This window comes from Myxine glutinosa, chromosome 8, assembly GCF_964187855.1.
Source record: "Myxine glutinosa chromosome 8, kmMyxGlut1.1, whole genome shotgun sequence".
Classification (NCBI taxonomy): domain Eukaryota; kingdom Metazoa; phylum Chordata; class Myxini; order Myxiniformes; family Myxinidae; genus Myxine; species Myxine glutinosa.
Window position 1 is genome coordinate 145,650,071 of NC_136268.1, and position 21,406 is coordinate 145,671,476.

The window sequence follows — 21,406 nt, forward strand, 5'->3', positions numbered from 1 at the left end:
TTCGACCGCTTCGACGACAGGTTCGACCTCTTCGACGACATGTTCGACCGCTTCGACGACATGTTCGACCGTTTCGACGACAGGATCGACCTATTCGACGACATGTTTGACCGCTTCGACGACATGTTCGACCGCTTCGATGACACGTTCGACTGCTTTGATGACATGTTCGACCGCTTTGACGACATGTTCGACCGCTTCGATGACATGTTCGACCGCTTCGACGACATGTTCGACTGCTTTGACGACATGTTCGACCACTTCGACGACATGTTTGACCGCCTCGACAACAGCTTTGACTGCTTCAATGACATGTTCGACCGCTTCGACAACATGTTCGGCCTGTACGGCATATAAATTAAAATGTCGGTCGTTGGAGTCAGCCGTCATATGCCGTAATGACATAATCAACGTAATGACGTAGCGTGACGGACGGACACAAAACTGCCGCTACTTTAATATATAGGATATAATATATGGAATACTGCTCTCCCCTCTGGTCTGGTGCTCCTGCCTCACACCTAGCCCGTCTTCACGCTGTTGAAACCAAAGCGTTCAGAATCATTGGAATCTCCCGCGATGAAGCTAACTCCAAGGGCCTTTCACTCACTCACCGCAGGCAGGTTGGTGGTCTTTCCGTCTTCTACCGACTCCTCTCTGGCCTTGCCCCCCCAGCCCTCTCTGGGCTCTGTCCCCCAAATATTCCTACAGGTCGCACAAGATCTGCCTGCAACCCTCTTATGGTTAAACTGCCAAAATCAAGACTTTCTGCTCACCTTCACTCCTTCATTCCTCTTTTCTCCCGCCTCTGGAACAAACTCCCTCACTCTCTTCAATCCCACTCCACCCTCCAGGTCTTTAAAACAGCTGTTCACCACCATCTCTTATCCTCCCCCATCCAAAACCTTGATCTTTTCTACCCCCGCTAATTTCGGTCACCTTGTGTTTTATACTTCTCCCACCCCCCCCCCCCCTTCCCACGCCTCCTGCCCCCAAGCCCTCTCCCTCCCACACTTCTCTCTGCTCTCAAATGTTGTGGTTGTGTGCTTCCCCTTCTCTCCCCATCTTGTCTTCCGCTCCCTCTTTTTGTATATTTTGTTTGTCTGGTTGATTTGTTTGTGAAATAAATGTTCGCTCTTTCACGAGCCTCGATTCAGTATACAAAAAACAAAACAAAAAAAAAAGCAGATGATATATTTTAACCTCCAGTAACTTTGCAGTCACTTACGAAGGGACTAGTGTTACGATTACATTTACTATAATATTAACGTTACGTTATCATTATTACGAAAATGATATTACCATAAAAAAACCGAGGCTAATTCCTTACGTCCGTGCACGGATGTTAGTACCGTACACTGCTTATCATTGATTCATAAACCATACACCGCTTCAATCCATTAACTTTGCATTCACTACCTTGGGATTAAAGTGTTATGGTTATATTTACGATATTATTATTATTTTTTAAATTATTATTATTATTATTATTATTATTATTATTACGAAAACGATACTACTGAAACGATACTACTGTATTAAGAAACCTGGGCTTAATTTGTACGAAGCGGCCTGAAGGAGAGGCTTGGAGGCATGAAGCCTAAGGCCTATACGTACTGGGTCATTGGAAGATCCGTAATGTTTATGCTTTTGATATTTGATGAGAATTTTAACAATCGGTTTGTTTGTGTTTCACACTGAATGAAAAACGTGAAGGTAGAGCATGGCAATTGTGATATATGACAGGTTCGACAATATGTTCAGCCTGAACGGCATAGGAATCAAAATGGTGGAGTGTGGAGTTAGCCGTTGTATGCCATAATGGCATCAGATGTAATCACATCACCCTGTCATGTGACCAGATCCTCAGCTCTGATTGGTATGTTTGAGGGGACATACATACATACAGACGGACAAACATTGTTCTAGACGGCTTTGCCCGATGGGCTATGCCGTAAAAATAGGGATCAATATCTTTGTGCTGAGTGCGTTTAGGGATTTGTATGAGACAGAATCAAGAAATCAAGAGGATGACCGAACAAGATAAAATACATGACACGTGTGACAAAACGCAGAGAATGAAATCCGAAATTTCTAAACCGACATCGTCATCTGCGGGGGCATTGTATATAAGATGATCGGCGTCATTTGATGACGACCAGTCAGATACGGCTAATGATGTCATGGATGGGTATCTAGCACTGACGATGGTTATGGGATGGTGGTCCGGAATCCTATCGTTCGAAATGAACAAAAACTCAGCAGAAGAAACAGATCATTTGAGTATTTTCACGACAACATGCATGGCCACACTCTTACTGCCGAGCTCGCCTCCAGATTTTGAGTCCTGTATTCTCCGCTTTTGAACGTCTTGTTGCTTTAGCGCAAAGTAGTCTCACGGTGTAGATCGTTTGGAGCAGTTTATCCTTCATATCATGGCAAGAAGGAATGGGACCATGGCGAGAGAAGTCATTAGCTTGCTCAACTAGTTTCACTAACAAGTTCTTCCCTTTCAGCTGGCCTTTGAGCTCTCAAAAGTAGCGCCCTCCAGCTATGAAGAGTTTCATTCCGATGTCTGAGAAATGGGTCAGACAGCCTTCCTTGGATTCCTTGAGCACAGTCAGAGCATCAGTTATCGGATCCTGATGTTCAACAACTCGCATGCACACCTGGCATCCCATTTTCTTCACATTTGAGATGCAGTGGACTTCCAAATGATACAAACTACTGGTATCTGCTTGGCTGAGACTGGGACTCGATGACAGATTGCAAAGTGAAAATAAATCAAAGTCATCATCAGTCACCTCCTCCTCCCAATGTACAACTGGGCTGTTCAAATGGGGGGGAAACATGGCACCTTGAAACCACGTGACTGTGATCGGCCAATCGTAGCACTCCATGGAGACAGCAATAGATGGCCAGACACTCTTTATATACAGCGCTGGGTCAATCTACATTGGGATATTCAGAGAATCATATCGAAAATGTTTCTTCTTTCATAAGAAACCTTTCATTTCCAGTACAAAATCCTCCTCTTGACCTACAAAGCCCTCCATAACCTGGCCCCATCCTACCTGGCTGACCTCCTCTCCAGACACACTCCCACCCGCAACCTCCGCTCTGCTGGTACCAACCTGCTGACCCCCCCCTCCCCCCCATCCGGACCAAATTCAGATCCTGGGGGGACAGGGCCTTCTCCATCGCTGCTCCCACCCTCTGGAACTCACTACCTCACACCATCAGAGACTCCTCCTCACTCACCACATTCAAAACATCACTCAAGACCCACCTGTTCAGCACTGCATTCAACATTCAACCCACAGCATTTAACCCCTGACTATCACTTCTCCTTCTCCCTCCTTTTGCTTTAAATATTTCCCTATTGATTCTTGTCTTTTTGCAATTGTTGTTTTCATGTTTTGTTATGCTTTATGTTTTGCACTCTGTCAAAGCGCCTTTGGGCTTCATGAAAAGCGCTATACAAAATAAATGAATTATTATTATTATTATTATAAGCAGCACGTGGCTGTGGGTAGCATAATTTGTTGTAAGTGCAGCAGTGCCACTGATTGCCTGCAGTGCCACCCTGTGGGTTGGGGTATAAATTTGTCATTTGTTAATGGTGCCTGTGATATTTCGCCTACAAACAGACAAATCACCAACAAACCTACAAACTACTAAAGATAGGCACTTTGCTTGGGGGGAAGTGCCATCTTGGGGAAAGTTTGTGGGATCCTTCACATTTTCCAACTAATGACATAAAATGGGACACCTGGCTTAATGTCCATCCAAAGGACAAGGCACACATTGCGATATCTCCATCCAGCTATAAACTGCCCACTTGGTGTGTTTCACAGGCCATAATAGTGCTTCACGGGTGAAACACTAGGATGGTCTCCGAAACACCAGGGTGGTCTCCGAAACACCAGGGTGGTCTTAAACACCAGGGTGGCAGTTTATAGCTTAGTCAAGATTGCAACCCAGACTAGACAGAGTGTGTGTATACGTCTGGGCTATCCTGCCAACCTTCCAAAATTCTGAAAATTCTGGCCCTCTCCCATACCTTGCCCATGCACACCATGCATTCTTCCTCCCTTATCTCTACTATCTCCTCTATCACCCCAACCTGATTTATTTTTCATGCCACTCCTTCTCAGCTCTCCTCCACTTCCACTTCTTGCAATCCTTCTCTCAGATATATTTCAATAAATTTTACTTCCACTTCCCCCTTTACACACAGTATATTACTCGTATCATCATTACATAAAACTGAAGATGGACCCAAATAGCTTAAATTAGATTTTCTGTTTGCAGTCTGACACTCACCTTCTCAGTGACACTCTCTTGGTCATCGTATCCTACCCATTGGTTGCCGCTGTAGGCATATGGGGCTTTCTCACCATCAATACGAACAGCGGTCCCACCAGAAAAAAGAAATTGGCAAATCTGTGGGAAACATAGAGGGCATTTAAAAAAGACACTCATCAAGACATATGTCGTGGACATGTAACTTTTTTGCCAAAACCAAAAGAATGATGACACAATGGGCAAAGTAATGTAAGGCATGCATTTTAAATGTACCACGTGGCTCCAAGGGGCTGATATCACAGGCAACACATCGCTTCAGTTGGTGTTTGACCTCATGAACAAAAAATAGTGCTGATGCCGTGCTGAGGTTTAATTTCATTAACAAGTAATGAACGTTAAATTATCTTTAAAGACGTTTTATTTTATGCATTGCGTAATGTTAAAAAGTTTGTTTGCATGTGAGGTCCACTGAAATCTTTATTTTCTACTGGCATTATATTTTACAACTGCTTACGTGGATTATGACCCTAAAATAATTCCTTTATCTGACTCAGAAAAAATATTTTAACATCAACTGGAACAAGGAGAAAAAGACATCAAATGTCATAGTCCCGTGATTTTAGCAATTTTGCTATACAGAGTCAAAGGCCACCAGTCAGCCATCTTTGGTCGGATTACAAAACAAAATCTTCTGCATATGTACACTCTCATGCATTGTCTTTGTGCCAAGATTGAACAAACTCTGCCCATGCATGTCGAGAAATGGTTGAAGACACATTTAAGTAACAAAATGGCCGCCAGTCGGACATCTTGGATCTGATCTAAAAAAACATGACGTGCATATGTAAGCCCTCATGCATTATCTGTGTGCCAAGTTTGAACAAGATCGGTAAATGCACGTCCGAGAAGTGGTTGAGGACGTGTTCAACATCAGGTTATTGAAAACTAAAATGGCCGCCAGTCTACCAGTCAGCCATGTTTAATCAGATTGCAAAATGATGGGACATGTGCTTGTGCCAAGTTTAAACAACATCGGTAAATGCAAGTCCGAGAAATGGTTGAAGACGTGTTCAACATTGGGTTTTTTTTTAGAACTAAAATGGATGCCAATCAGCCATATTTGATTGACTTCATTCCTGAAATTCCGAGTAGTGTTCATTTACTTTACTACTGTGTACCCCTCCCTCCTCCCCCAGCCCACTCTCTTCCACGGATCTACTGACGTCCCTGTTCTCTACTGTTGTTGTGCTTCCCTCTCTCTCCTCCTCTTGTCTCCCGCTTCCCCCATTGTATGTTTTATGTGTTTGTGCATGTTTTCATGTTAATGTGTTAGCTCTTACACGAGCCTCGATTCTGTATACAAAAAAAAAAAAATCACGAAACAAAATGATGTGCGTATTGTTACGTGCTCCTCCCCAAACCCCGGCCACGGTGTACCTCTGAGCCTCGAAAGGAGTCACGGCAAAAATATGTGCTATTATGTGTGTGTCCCAATGACCAATGGTAGAACCATACCAAGCAATTGATACAAAACCAATTATTGTATTCAAACTCACACAATAATAACACTTAACGCAAGTACAAGGAAACTCTCACTTGCACATCATAAACCATACAATTCCTATGATGGTACCACCAATATTTCCTTAATCAATAACTCACAGTACTCCAACGTGAGTGAACTGTAACATTCCCCAAAGTCACGGTGTCACGACACAAGGCCAAAGTCGATCCCCGCTCTGGCGATCACACGAAAAGGTCGTACTGAGACCTCAACACAGGTCGGTCGACAGTCAAAGCTGCAGAAGAGCCGCTTGGTGAGAGGTCGAGCCGAAGTCGGTCCTGTAATGGTTCACCCAAAAGGTCACTGTAAACTGACACCTTCTGTTCACCCGACAATGAAGCTGACATGAGCAATCGGCGGTTCCCACGCTGAGGTCGCTCCGGGAAAACCCACGACACACGTGGAACCGGGCGAAGGGCTGGTGCGAGGTGAAATGGCGGACCGGCCGTTAATGGAGGCGTCAGCTTTCTCTCCAATGATGATTCACTCTCGGAACCAAAACCCGCCACGCAGGTTTATTTGCAACAGCAATAACGACTCTGTCACGGGAATCCCTTTCCCGGGGAAACCAACATTCGCTCCCGACCAATGCCCACAGGGGTCCGCTCGCCACCACGAAGCAGATAAGCTTTTCTTCTCCAATCTCTCTCGATCCTATCGCCCGCGTCTTCTTCTTCTTCTGGTTTATTCTTCACCCATTTCGTTTTTCTTCTGAAACACTACTTTTACCTTTGAAGACAGTTATCTCCATTTCACACCGAAACCGTAACAATAATAGTACCTGAAACTAAAAATGCTTCAAGTAGATGAAAACAACAAAGACGGAAGTGACGAATCCGTAACAGTATGTATACCATCACTATTGTCTGTGCCAAGTATGAACAAAATCGGTCCATACATGTCCGAGATATGGTTGTGGATGCACGCGTGGACAGACAGACGGACGAGAGGAGACAAGACCCAATCCATAAGCCCCCATTTTGGACCAAGTCCAATGGGGGCTAATAATAGCTTTCTTAGTTCTTTTCAATGTTGTTGTTATTCACACACCTGTCTAAACATGGGTGGGGACATCACATAACCGAGACGATACCCTGGACAGGTTCTCATTCTATTGTTGGGTTATGATGATTACCTTTAACAAACTAGATGGTATTCATAGAATACTTACCCCAAGCAGTCAACTTGGTGTGAGCCAACTCTGTTTTTTAAGGGTTTATTTATTTGATCCAATATGGCTGCCCGACCACGTGACCACTGACATCATCAATTTCTTCTTCCTCCTTCTCAAATGAACATTGCGTTCTTTTTTTTTTCTTTACAGATGGTATGCATCGTAGTCGGAGGCAAACTTTATAACCCAGCAACATCAACGGCACATTCACCAGCATCCATTCCACAAATAACATCTAATTTCACTTCTAAGGTAACAACTTTGCAATGTCTATTATCCACTCCACAGTACAGTACATTTGTTTACGTGCGACACAAAGATCTCCCGATTTGGTGCTTTAGCGATGTCGTGGTATTAATAGCTAATGGCGTGACGACGGATTTGCAAAACGATGTAAAAAGGGGAGACGTAAATCGGGGTGTCACTGTACCTCATAATAGGCCAAAAATCCATCTTGTCCAGTGATACTCCCCTTTCTGCCTGCACCAATGGCCGGTGCACCCAGGCGTTTATCATTACTGCTCAATGTGAATGAGCGACCATATGTGGGAATACCAACTACAAGCTTCTGCGATGGCGCTCCTTTGCTCTGCCAGTAAGCGATGACATCTCTCTGTGAGGAACATCAGAGAAAGCACAAACTCAAAGTTATACTCAACAACAGCATAAACGACATTTTCCTTTAAAAGGAGACTACCAAAGGAGACTACATCAACAATGACAAAAAAAACAGTACCAGAAAGACCTTGTTGAAGTAATCATGGAGTCACTTTCTTTACCTCCACCAACGAAGGTGGATGGAGGATATGTTTTCAACCATGTCTGTTTGTCTGTCTGTCTGACTGTTGTGAATGGGATATCTCAAAATGTTGTGGACGGATTTGGACGTAATTTGGTGGAGAGATAGTGCATGTGACAAGGGTGAAATTATTAGATTTTGGTGAAGATTCGGATCCGGCAACTATAATTTTAAAGTGATTCTTCACCATTGGGAGATAGGGCCAAAAACAATACATAGCAGGATATCTCAAAAAGTTGTGGACGGATTTGGACGAAACTTGGTGGAAGAGTTGGGTAGACGACAAGAACAAGCTGATTATATTTTGGTTCAGGTCCTGATTGAGGTCTGACCCATGAGTGGGATACAAATCGTAAACTGACTGAGTGCTGTTCTCGTTCAAAATGAGATGGTCACTTGTAATTTGAAATGTTCTCATAATGCATTTAAACTTTTGAGGAACAAGATTACATCATACATGCTGACATAAAATGAGGAGGGGGACGGCGGATGAACATAAAAGTGATGTTGTTCTACAAAGGTAAAACATAGATATATAGAAATACAAAGAAATAAAGACTGACCTTCTGCAGTCTTGCCTCATATTCATCTTTTGATCTTAAATCCATGTTTCTTTAGTATCTATATATATAAAACACAGTTTGTGTGTGTGTAATGTTACCGATAGACTCCTAAACAGAGAGGCTCACGTACTTGATATTTGGCACAGACATGGCCATTGAGCCTGGGAAGGACATGGCCTACCTAAAAATATTTGACGAGATCCATATTTTTTATTCATATTTACCTCAGCGCATTTCAGCGAGGAGCATTATACACGGAATCTGAGCGGTGGCAGAGCAGCGCGCTGATTCACTCAGAGCGATCACGTGATGTTCCATTCCCGCCGCCAGACCATCTACATATATAAAACACAGTTTGTGTGTGTGTAATGTTACCGATAGACTCCTAAACGGAGAGGCTCACGTACTCGATATTTGGCACAGACATGGCCATTGAGCCTGGGAAGGACATGGCCTACCTAAAAATATTTGACGAGATCCATATTTTTTATTCATATTTACCTCAGCGCATTTCAGCGAGGAATATTATACACGGAATCTGACCTGGTGGCAGAGCAGCGCGCTGATTCGCTCAGAGCGATCACGTGATGTTCCATTCCCGCCGCCAGACCATTGAACATAAAATAGAGTTTGTGTGTGTGTAATGTTGTAATGTGTGTAATGTACGGGTCTCCCTTCCCCCGCCCAGCAACGCCGGACTGGAGGGCGTCACAGGATCGGTGAGTCTCCAAAATCCACTTCGTGCTGTTGCGAAGATGCAGGACGATGTCGCGATTGTTGTGCTGCTCTCTGACCATGAGAACTGCAACGTCATTGTTGACTGGCCCTCCCCTTCCCTCCCCCCTCCCCCCTCCGTCCTCCCCCTCCACCCTACCCCCTCCCCTTCTCCCCTCACCCTCCACCTCCCCCTCCCTTTTCCCCCTCCCCCTCCCTTTTCCCCCTCCCTTTTCCCCCTCTCCTCCCCTCCCCCCCCCGTTCCCCTCCTCTCCCCTTTCCCCTCTCCTCCCCCGCCCGGCAATGCCGGGTACTTCTGCTAGTAGAGCAATAATAACAAATTTGACTTCATTACTTTTAAATTGCAGTGGCTTATGTACAAGACTCGAATCATTTCACGGGAATAGTTTCGGATTTCAGTGCCTCCTAGACGGACCTTCCTTCCCATTTCCATCCGCGTCTTGCACAACATAGTTGCGGGTGCACACCCTCGAGTTGTGGCTAGGCCGCAAGTCATCGGCCCTACTCCCATTACCCACAGCAGCCACTCTCTGATACTAACAGGAAAATGTAGGAATGCAACACCCTCATTCACGGATACTTCTTGTATTTTCCTGAGTCCGATTTGCATCCAGGAACACAATATATATATCTCTATATATAAAGGAGGAGTGTCTGTGTGTGTGTGTGTGTGTGTATATGTGTGTCTGTCTGGATGTCCGCTTATAACTCAAGAACTACACATCGGAGAAAAGTTTTAGACACAGATTCGAATCAGCATAAAATCCTGGTGGTTATAGGCTACGTTTTATTTTAATATCAATGGTTTAAAAAAACCGCGCCACCTGCAATTCCATGGTGGTTTGTGGCGGCGCTAGACGTTCGGGGTGTATTGCAATGGTTTGTCGGGTTTGGCTGTGGGTCCAGAATAGCTCCCATTTCCTCATGTTCTTCCACTTTTATTTTGATTCTTCTGTTACAACGCCTTCCTTATGTACCTTATATCCCCCCGACGAGGCCTCTACATAATTTCATGCGGCAGAATTTCGTACATTTTGAGTGAAAGAAGTGAGACGAAGTTGTAGGAGGAAGAAGAGGTGCGGCCGAACTGATAGAAGCCGACTGTGGAGGGCCTCGATCGTGAGTGGAAATGGCGGGAATTGCGTTTGTATCGCAAAGTAAAGGATCTGCATTCATTTCTGAACTTGCATTGGTGGATTGTTATACATCTGCATTATTTTTCATAAAAAAACTTTATGTTGAACTTGAAGGCTCCAAGCACGGACTATATATATAGCCCTCATTGAGGTAAAAATAAAAGTAAAAATCCTGCTATCGCTTGCCAAGCGAGCCGTTCCCCCCCCCCTCCCCCTCCCCCTCCCCCTCCCCCCTCCCCTCTCCTCCTCCCCCTCCCTCCTCCCTCCTCTTCTCCCCTCTCCTCCTCCCCTCCCTCCTCTTCTCCCCTCCCCCCCGTTCCCCTCCCCTCCCCTCCCGTTCCCCTCCCCTCCCCACCCGTTCCCCTCCCCTCCCCGCCCGTTCCCCTCCCCCCCCGTTCCCCTCCCCTCCCCCCCGTTCCCCTCCCCTCCCCCCCGTTCCCCTCCCCTTCCTCCTCCCCCCCTTCCCCCGCCCGGCAATGCCGGGTACTTCCCATGGCCAGCTGTACGTGGGCTGCTCGAGGGTTGGAAAACCAAGCAATCTTTATGTCTTGGCACCAAGTAAGAAAACCAGAAATGTTGTATACCCAGAGGTTTTGAGAAATTGAAAATTGACAAAACGTCATGTAGGAAATGTACTGTGATATTGCTCTAAAATATACATGTTCTTTTTCATCATATATGTGTATTATTCTTATTCAACCCGGGTGAAGCCCCCCCTCCCCCCTCCCACTCCCCTCCCCACTCCCCCTCCCCCCTCACCCCCCTCCCACTCCCCTCCCCCCTCCCACTCCCCTCCTCCCCACTCCCCTCCCACTCCCCTCCCCCCTCCCACTCCACTCCCCTCTCCCCCCTCCTCCCTCCCCCTCACCTCCCCCCTCCCCTTCGCTCCCCCCTCCCCTCCCCCCTCACCTCCCTCACCCCTCCCCTCTCCCCCCTCACCTCCCCTGTCCTCCTCCCCCCTCCCCTCTCCTCTCCTCCTCCCCCCTCCCCTCTCCTCCTCCCCTCCCTCCTCTCCTCTCCTCCTCCCCATCCCTCCTCTTCTCTCCTCCCCCCCTCTTCTCCCCTCCCCCCCTCTTCTCCCCTCCCCACCCTCTCCTCCCCTCCCCACCCTCTCCTCCCCTCCCATCCCCTTCCTCCTCCCCTCCCTTCCCCCGCCCGGCAATGCTGTGTACTTCCCATGGCCAGCTGTACGTGGGCTGCTCGAGGGTTGGAAAACCAAGCAATCTTTATGTCTTGGCACCAAGTAAGAAAACCAGAAATGTTGTATACCAAGAGGTTTTGAGAAATTGAAAATTGACAAAACGTCATGTAGGAAATGTACTGTGATATTGCTCTAAACTATACATGTTCTTTTCATCATATATTTGTATTATTCTTATTCAACCCGGGTGAAGCCCCCCTCCCCCCTCCCACTCCCCTCCCCACTCCCCCTCCCCCCTCACCCCCTTCCCTCTCCCCACCCCCCTCCCACTCCCCTCCCCCTCCCTCCCCCTTCCCCCCTCCCTCTCCCTCCCCCCTCCCCTCACCTCCCCTCCCCTCCGCTCCCCCCTCCCCTCCCCCTCACCTCCCCTCACCCCTCCCCTCACCTCCCCCCTCCCCTCTCCTCCTCCCCCTCCCCTCTCCTCCTCCCCTCCCTCCTCTCCTCTCCTCCTCCCCCTCCCTCCTCTCCTCCTCCTCCCCCTCCCTCCTCTTCTCCCCTCCCCCCTCTTCTCCCCTCCCCCCTCTTCTCCCCTCCCCCCCTCTTCTCCCCTCCCCACCCTCGCCTCCCCTCCCCACCCTCTCCTCCCCTCCCCTCCCCTTCCTCCTCCCCTCCCTTCCCCTGCCCGGCAATGCCGGGTACTTCCCATGGCCAGCTGTACGTGGGCTGCTCGAGGGTTGGAAAACCAAGCAATCTTTATGTCTTGGCACCAAGTAAGAAAACCAGAAATGTTGTATACCAAGAGGTTTTGAGAAATTGAAAATTGACAAAACGTCATGTAGGAAATGTACTGTGATATTGCTCTAAAATATACATGTTCTTTTCATCATATTGTTACGGGTCGCGGACAAGATGTTACTTTGGGCCGAGCGGATGGTCAACCGCGACCGTTACAGGATCCCCGATTGGCCCGACTCCCCCAACGTTGACCAATCGCGCCACAGGTATTCAATCGGGAAACCTCTAAAGCGACCGAAAGAGAAAGAAGAGAGAAGAAGACAGAGTACGGAGGAATAACAGGATTTATTATACACACAAGCAAAAAGAAGGAGCGATCAAAGTTATTTACAAGCAATGGATGGAAGAAGCAGTCACACAGTGAATCGTTAGCTTATCTATGCAGTTTACTTAACCCCAGGACAACGATTAGGACAGACGACGTTCACACTTACACGGGGGAAATTGCAGGCAGGAATGGCGGAGGTGGGTTGCTGGAGAGGGAGGCAGGGTCAGGTCCCTGCAACCGGCAGGGCTGGAGGTAGCAGCTCCCAATTCTTCGCGTTTTTGGCGGGAAAACCCTCGGTCGTGTCGACGCTGCTGATGCTGTGGACGTCACGCGCTGGCTCGGTCACACCTGCTCCTCTCCTTCTGGTGGAGCCGTCTCCCTCCTCTCAGCGCGTCTCTCCAAAGCTTGTTTCATCTCCAAGTACCTCTCCTTTTTGGTTTGGAGCGTCTCTCATCTCTCATCTCACAGCTCACAGCTCATCTCACAGCTCATCTCTCCTCTCATCTGATCTCTTCTCTCATCTCTTCTCTTATCTCATCTCTTCTCTCATCTCTTCTTTTATCTCATCTCTTCTCTCATCTGCCGAAGCAGTCCCTTCCAGTCGCTTTTATTACTCGGGTCGGAATCAAGCCGCCGTCTGTGAGGGCACGCCTACCGGGTCGCTCACCGCGATGCTGGTTGGCTGTTAGGGCTGTCCGATTCCCCCTTTGATCATGACGACGTGCCACGCCTGTGAGTTGGCGGCTCCTACCCACCTCTTCTCCGAGATTAGCACATGGCAATGGCGGCTTGCGGGATTGAACACCACTCGCACCGCTTTTGAAAGGAACTTTGGAGAGCGGAGATGATTGGGAAATTGAAAGGGGCCTACGCTTATTTCGTTTGATACAATGCAGAGTCAATCTAGTGGGAAACACATATTTAGCCTACATAGAATAAGGAAATAAGCTATTTAAAAAGATATATCGTGGCCTGTGTGTAAGTTTCATGGAATTAACTAGGGGGACGTCCTTCGACCTTATTTACTCTACGGGGGTCAGTTAAAACACAGCAAACCAGTTCTCACATTCTTTACACTTTCCAAATTCGTTACAATATATTTGTATTATTCTTATTCAACCCGGGCGAAGCCGGGTACCTCAGCTAGTATATATATATATATACAGTGAAACATTGACTTACGAGTTTAATTCGTTCTGTGACCGAGCTCGTAACTCAATTTGCTCGTTTCTCAAATTAAATTTCCCCATTAAAATGCATTGAAATGCTATTAATCCGTTCCAGCCCCAGAAAAACCACACCAATTTTTTTTGAAATATATATATATATAAATATCTCGCGCTTTATATTTCACCTGTATGCAGCATACAAGTTGGCAGGATGGCCTGGACTGGAGGTACGCACACTTGACTCTAAACTGTCCAGCCTGGGTTTGAATCCCGACCCAGCTATAACCTGTCATGTCGGTGTTTCACAGGCAGGGTGATTCATCAATGTGTGTACCGCTAAACTGGGCGCCCCGTTTGCGTCCCATTAGTTGTTGGATGTTAAGGATCTCACCGTGTCTTCCACAAAGAGAAGGCGAGCTATCGCCGGCACTCTGAACAAGTTGTGGCCTGGCATGCTCTTCTCCTCTGCCGTTATATACGTCCTCCTCGGCATCTTTTTCCAGAAGAGCCCTGTCTCGTCACAGTTGAAGATTTGCTGGGGGATGTATCCTTCTGCTTCTATCAGTTCGGCAAAAGTTATAATAAAATCTTCAGCTGCCTTCACATCCGAGCTTGCTGCCTCACCATGCCTGACGACGGAGTGAATGCCGGTCCTCTTCTTTAAATTATCAAACCATCCCCGACTGGCTTTGAATGACTCTTCCGATGCCTCGTCCGTTGATGTTCCCGCCGTCTGCTGCACCAAATCCCCGTAAATGTCTCGTGCCTTCTCACAGATGATGCTCTCGGTCACGGTATCTCCTGCGAGCTGCTTCTCCGTCAACCACACAAACAACAACTTCTCCATCTCTTCATGGACAGAGGTCCGGAGCTTTGAAATAATCTTAACGCCCTTGGCTGGCGTTATAGCCTTTATCGACTCCTTCTGCTTCAAAATCGTACAAATCGTAGAAGTACTACGATCGTACTGCCTCGCCAAGTCGACAACACGCACACCTCGCTCATGTTTTTCGACGATTACGTGTTTGAAATCCAAGCTCGCTCGCTCGTAACTCAGATCTCGGCTCACATCACAAAGCAAAAAACCGACCGAGCGACGGCTCGTATCTCGGAAAACTCGTAAGTTGGTGCACTCGTAAGTCAAGGTTTCACTGTATGTATATATATATATATATCTCTATATATAAAGGAGGAGTGTGTGTGTGTGTGTGTGTGTGTGTGTGTGTGTGTGTGTGTGTGTGTGTGTGTGTGTGTGTGTGTGTGTGTGTGTAGATGTGTGTCTGTCTGGATGTCTGCTTATAACTCAAGAACTACACATCGGAGAAAAGTTTTAGACACAGATTCGGAATCAGCATAAAATCCTGGTGGTTATAGGCAACGTTTTATTTTAATATCAATGGTTTAAAAAAACCGCGCCACCTGCAATTCCATGGTGGTTTGTGGCGGCGCTAGACGTTCAGGGTGTATTGCAATGGTTTGTCGGGTTTGGCTGTGGGTCCAGAATAGCTCCCATTTCCTCATGTTCTTCCACTTTTATTTTGATTCTTCTGTTACAACGCCTTCCTTATGTACCTTATATCCCCCCGACGAGGCCTCTACATAATTTCATGCGGCAGAATTTCGTACATTTTGAGTGAAAGAAGTGAGACGAAGTTGTAGGAGGAAGAAGAGGCGCGGCCGAACTGATAGAAGCCGACTGTGGAGGGCCTCGATCATGAGTGGAAATGGCGGGAATTGCGTTTGTATCGCAAAGTAAAGGATCTGCATTCATTTCTGAACTTGCATTGGTGGATTGTTATACATCTGCATTATTTTTCATAAAAAAACTTTATGTTGAACTTGAAGGCTCCAAGCACGGACTATATATATAGCCCTCATTGAGGTAAAAATAAAAGTAAAAATCCTATCGCTTGCCAAGCTAGCCGTTCCCCCCCCCTCCCCCCTCCCTCCCCTCTCCTCCTCCCCTCCCTCCTCTTCTCCCCTCCCCCCCCGTTCCCATCCCCTCCCCCCCGTTCCCCTCCCCTCCCCACCCGTTCCCCTCCCCTCCCCCCCGTTCCCCTCCCCTCCCCCCCGTTCCCCTCCCCTCCCCCCTCCCCCCCTTCCCCCGCCCGGCAATGCCGGGTACTTCCCATGGCCAGCTGTACGTGGGCTGCTCGAGGGTTGGAAAACCAAGCAATCTTTATGTCTTGGCACTAAGTAAGAAAACCAGAAATGTTGTATACCCAGAGGTTTTGAGAAATTGAAAATTGACAAAACGTCATGGAGGAAATGTACTGTGATATTGCTCTAAAATATTGTTACGGTCGCGGATTAGGATGTTATTTTTACCGAGCGGAGGTATAACTGCGGCCGAACTGTTCTTCCCCGATTCACCCGATTTACCCAAACGTTGGCCGTATCGCGCCACAGCTACTCAATCTGGAAAACTCTAAAGCGACCGAATGCAAAGAAGAAGAAGACGTACAGAAGAGTAACTGGGTTTATTATTATTTACACACATAAGCAAAAAGAAAGCAGTCACGTTTATTTACAGGGGACATGAGACGCAGGTGACACAGTGCAAATTACTAGCTTATACTGACTTAGTTTACTACCCAGGACAGAATAAACAAAACAAACTCACGTAGGCAAAATGGGGAACTTGCAGGCAGGAATGGCTGGAAAAGGATGAGCAGGTGGGATCACAGGGCACAGCGAGCGGGTCCACTCCGGGCGGGAAGTGGGGGGGGGGGGGGCGGCGGCTCCTTGTAATCCGCTTTACAGCGCACACCGTCAGGGCTTCACACGGCTGGTTGAAACGGGGCTGCACTCCTCTGCTGTATCTCTCGTGTAGCTTGCTTCGTAAAAGCTCCTCGGCTTTCTCTTGGACCCTTCCTTTTCGTGTACCTCTCCACGCAGCTCAGCTCAGCCTTTCTCTCACTTCTCTCCAGCCCATCTCCTTGGGGGACACCCCCGCGGCGGGTTATATAGGCCCCGCCCCTCAACCTTTGTGAACCTCCCCCAAACGCTCTTCCTCCGCCCTCTCAAACCAAACCCCTCGTGCTCGGTTGGTTGTTCAGGGCTGGCTCACTCCTCCCCTCTATGACGAGGTGGAGACACGCCCTTCTTTCCCAACCCTGCCTCGTGGCCAATGGTGGTTGAAGAAAACCGCCCAAAATGCAGTTGGCCATTGAAATGAAATGAAAGGGGATCTACTCTTATTTCACTTGGTGCAATGGAGTATTTAAATTAATGGGAGACACAGCCTTACCCTAAGACACATAATAAGATATAAGCTACTGAACAAGGGTTTTATCGTGTCCTGCAATGTGGTGTTTATGGAATAACTACCGAGACGCCCTTTGACCTTCACACTACGGAGGTATTTACAAGGAATCATTACATTTTACAGAGGGTGATATTTACAACAATTTACTATACAATACAACACAATAAAAAAACACAATCCTCATATCCGCAACAATATACATGTTCTTTTCATCATATATTTGTATTATTCTTTTCAATCCGGTGAAGCCCCCCTCCCCCCCTCCCACTCCCCTCCCCCTCCCCCCTCCCCCCTCCCCCTCCCCTCCCCCTCCCCCTTCACTCCCCTCCCCCTCCACTCCCCCTCCCCTCCCCCCTCCCCCTCACCTCCGCTCCCCCCTCACCTCCCCTCCCCCTACCCCTCCCCCCTCCCCCCCTCACCTCCCCTTCCCCCTCCCCTCCGCTCCCCCCTCACCTCCCCTCACCCCTCCCCCTCCCCCTACCCCTCCCCCTCACCTCCCCACTCCCCTCTCCTCCTCCCCCCCCTCCCCCTTCCCCCTCCCCCTCCCCTCTCCTCCTCCCCTCCCTCCTCTCCTCTCCTCCTCCCCCTCCCTCCTCTCCTCCTCCCCTCCCTCCTCTTCTCCCCTCCCCCCCTCTTCTCCCCTCCCACCCTCTCCTCCCCCCCGTTCCCCTCCCCTTCCTCCTCCCCTCCCTTCCCCCGCCCGGCAATGCCGGTACTTCCCATGGCCAGCTGTACGTGGGCTGCTCGAGGGTTGGAAAACCAAGCAATCTTTATGTCTTGGCACCAAGTAAAAAAAAAACCAGAAATGTTGTATACCAAGAGGTTTTGAGAATTGAAAATTGACAAAACGTCATGTAAGAAATGTACTGTGATATTGCTCTAAAATATACATGTTCTTTTCATCATATATTTGTATTATTCTTATTCAACCCGATGAAGCCCCCCCTCCCCCCTCCCACTCCCCTCACCCCTCCCCCCCCTCCCCTCACCCCTCCCCCCTCCCACTCCCCTCACCCCTCCCACTCCCCTTCCCCCCCTCCCCCCTCACCCCCTCCCCCTCCCCCCTTCCCTTCACTCCCCCCCTCCCCCCTCACCTCCCCCTCCCCCCTCACCTCCCCCCTCCCCCCTCACCTCTCCTCCTCCCCCTCCCTCCTCTCCTCTCCTCCTCCCTCCTCTTCTCCCCTCCCCCCCTCTCCCCCCTCTTCTCCCCTCCCCACCCTCTCCTCCCCTCCCCCCCGTTCCCCTCCCCTCCCCTTCTCCCTCCCCTCCCTTCCCCCGTCCGGCAATGCCGGGTACTTCCCATGGCCAGCTGTACGTGGGCTGCTCGAGGGTTGGAAAACCAAGCAATCTTTATGTCTTGGCACCAAGTAAGAAAACCAGAAATGTTGTATACCAAGAGGTTTTGAGAAATTGATAATTGACAAAACGTCATGTAGGAAATGTACTGTGATATTGCTCTAAAGTATACATGTTCTTTTCATCATATATTTGTATTATTCTTATTCAACCCGGGCGAAGCCGGGTACCTCAGCTAGTATATATATATATATATATATATATATTGTATATATATATATATATATATATATATATATATATATATATATATATATATATATATATATAATATATATAATATATTATATATATATATATATATATATATATATATATATATATATATATATATATATATATATATATATATATATATATATATATATATATATATATATAATATATATTATATATATATATATATATATATATATATATATAATTTTTTTTTGTATACAAGATCGAGGCTCATGAAAGCTAACATTTATCACACACAAAAAAAAAAAATCAAACAGACACAAAGTATATAATAAGGGGAGTGGTAGACAAGATAGGGAGAGAAGGGGAATCACACAAACACAACATTTGAGAGCAGGGACATTGGGAGATCTGTGGGAGGGAGAGGGCTTGGGGGGAGGAGGCGTGGGAAGGGGGGGGGGGGGGGTGGGAGAAGTATAAAACACAAGGATACTGCAAGAACTTCCAGGAAAGAAGACGGTATTTCAAAAAAGTGGATCTGGGGTGAATTAACGGGGGTAGAAAAGATCAAGATTTTGGATGGGGGAAGATAAGAGTTGGTGGTGAACAGCTGTTTTAAAGACCTGGAGGGAGGAGTTGGATTGAAGAGAGAGAGCGAGTTTGTTCCAGAGGCGGGCGAAAAGAGGAATGAAGGAGTGAATTATGGTTATTCATTTCGGAATTGCCTTCAGTTTCACTTTAAAAAACGTTTTGATTCGTTTTTGTTTGAATGCTGCAAATTCTTATTTGCTTACACAACATTAAACATGTTGACCAGCTAATTTAGACTCGACAAATTGCTCTATGTGCAACTGCCGAAGTACTGAATGTAAGTTTTGGAAATGCAGTCAGTGGGATGAAGATTATTTCTTTAGAACACTGCAACATGGGATGAAACCTGGGTCCATCTTTCCATGCCAGAGGTAAAGCGAGCCAACACAGAGTGGATATACACTCCTGGCTCCCATCACCAAAAATTGAAACACGAGAAATGTTATCGGAGCAGTGTGTAGGGACTTTAACAGTTTAATTAATGTGAAAATTTTTGTATGAGACAAAACCATCAATCTGCAGTTGAGACCTGTCACGCAATGAAATGAGACAAGTAATTCTGCAGCTGATAGCCAGGTATATTTTGAAGGTATTTACTGCATGATAATGCTCTCCATCACGTGGCAAATGTGACTTATTATGACAGCAACTGCACATTGGGGAGTTCTGAATTCTGCCCCAATGAGGTCTGGACTTGCTCTTTCAAGATTTTTATCTAATTCAACCACGCGGAAGTATCTTGGTGGCATTACGTATAGTCTGGTCTGTAAGGGGAAAAATTGTGCAGATTTGTCTACAAGCATGACATTTGGCACACTTGTAGTTTTTGACATGCTGAATTCAAATCTGCCGGGAGCCAAAGCCAATTCTCAATGGGAGCGCCATATTTGACACTTCATAATGGCCGCCACTCAAAAACTGACTTTTCCGTTACTAGCCAACCAAAAGTCACATCATTACAATTAAAAGCACTTTTCTAGGGTTTTGGACCTCACTGATTCTAAATCTGATGTCTGTTTGACAGTAGCCTTGACAGGAAATTTTTACATATTTTTTTTTTTAATGTTTGACAATTCTTTTAAATTTTAATTTTTTTATTTAAATTTTAATTTTTTTATTTTATTTCAGGTGCCTGTCGTTCTGCTGTGGGAATAGAAGAATAGAATAGAAGAATAGAGAATAGAAGTCCTAGCTGTACTGGTAGTGGATGGCAAGGATGGATGCCATCAACTGGGAGCTTTGCTGTGTCTGCCAAGAAGAAAAGGATGAACGGTTGCAGACGCCAACGGAAGAGGGCCTTGCTTCAATTGAGAAAGATCTGAATGGTTTTAAAGCCATTGGTGTCATGCCTTCTTGTTTGAAAGTGTCATGGGCTCAGCTTGATGAGGGCCAGGGCATTGCTAAGACGCTTCAGACACACAATGCCAAATATCACAAAGTTTGCAGAACCTACTGCAGTAACTCTCGCCTGAGAAGGTTCACTGAAAAAGAGGCTTCTAGTGACCAAAACTCACCTAAGAAACTACGGTCCAGTTTTGCAGTGTCTTCTGCTCCTCAGAAGTCTCCTTGTTGCATAATATGTGAGGGACAGGACCAAAAGAATCTACGTAAAGTTGAAACATTTAATGTAGACACAAACTTAAAGACCTGGGCTCAGAGCACCAACAATTTCAATCTTCTGGGCAAACTGATTGCCCACGCAGCTGATGCCCACGCTGGTGACACTTACTATCATGTACAGTGTTACTTGCACCTGAGAGACTCAGCTCGTGCTGAGGATCGCAGATCATCTGCAGGTCCTCCTGCCCCTCACTTCAATTCAGTTGCCATTGCGCAAATTGTTGCTTTAGTCGAGGACTCTGACTCAGTCTTCAAACTGTCTGCTTTGCGACAGTTATATAGAACACTTGTGGAGCAACAGGGAATTCCCTGTTCTGATACCAGGGAACCACATGCCACACGGTTCAAGGAGTATCTTCTGAAGCTGCTTCCTGAGTCGACAGAGTTCTCCCAGGGCAAGGAAGTCTATATCTCTAGCAACCAGAACGTTGGAGATCTAATAGCTGAAGCCCATAAGTCCCAGATAGGTCAGGATGATGCTTTGTTGTTGATGCGAGCAGCAGTAATACTTAGGAAATGCTGTCTCCAGAGGCAAGAACCATTTACTGGTTCTTTTGCCTCTGATTCCCTGACATCTCCCATCCCTGGACAGCTGAGAAGCTTCCTCAACATCCTGCTCCAGGGCCCCTCAATCTTGCGTGAACAGAGCAATGAGGAGTTGCAGGCGCAGGTACAAGGCAGGGCAAGAGTTGCAAGCGCCATTGCCCAGCAGATTATTTATAATACCTGCAGTGGTTCA

The 21,406-nt window shown here is 47.1% G+C and overlaps 1 protein-coding gene across 8 annotated transcripts in view; it reads right to left on the minus strand.

Moving 5' to 3' along the window:
* The window catches only part of LOC137432990 (chitotriosidase-1), a 337,722-nt gene that overhangs the window by 237,320 nt on the left and 78,996 nt on the right, over window positions 1-21,406 (minus strand). For 7 of the 8 annotated variants that reach the window (XM_068125358.2, XM_078783806.1, XM_078783807.1 and 4 more), the window contains 2 exons: window positions 7,477-7,659; window positions 4,327-4,446 (listed from right to left, as the gene is read on the minus strand). In XM_068125358.2, coding sequence (XP_067981459.2) covers window positions 4,327-4,446; window positions 7,477-7,659 — 303 coding nt within the window. The remainder of the gene's footprint in view (window positions 1-4,326; window positions 4,447-7,476; window positions 7,660-21,406) is intronic. The other variant, XM_068125359.2, reaches the window with a different exon arrangement.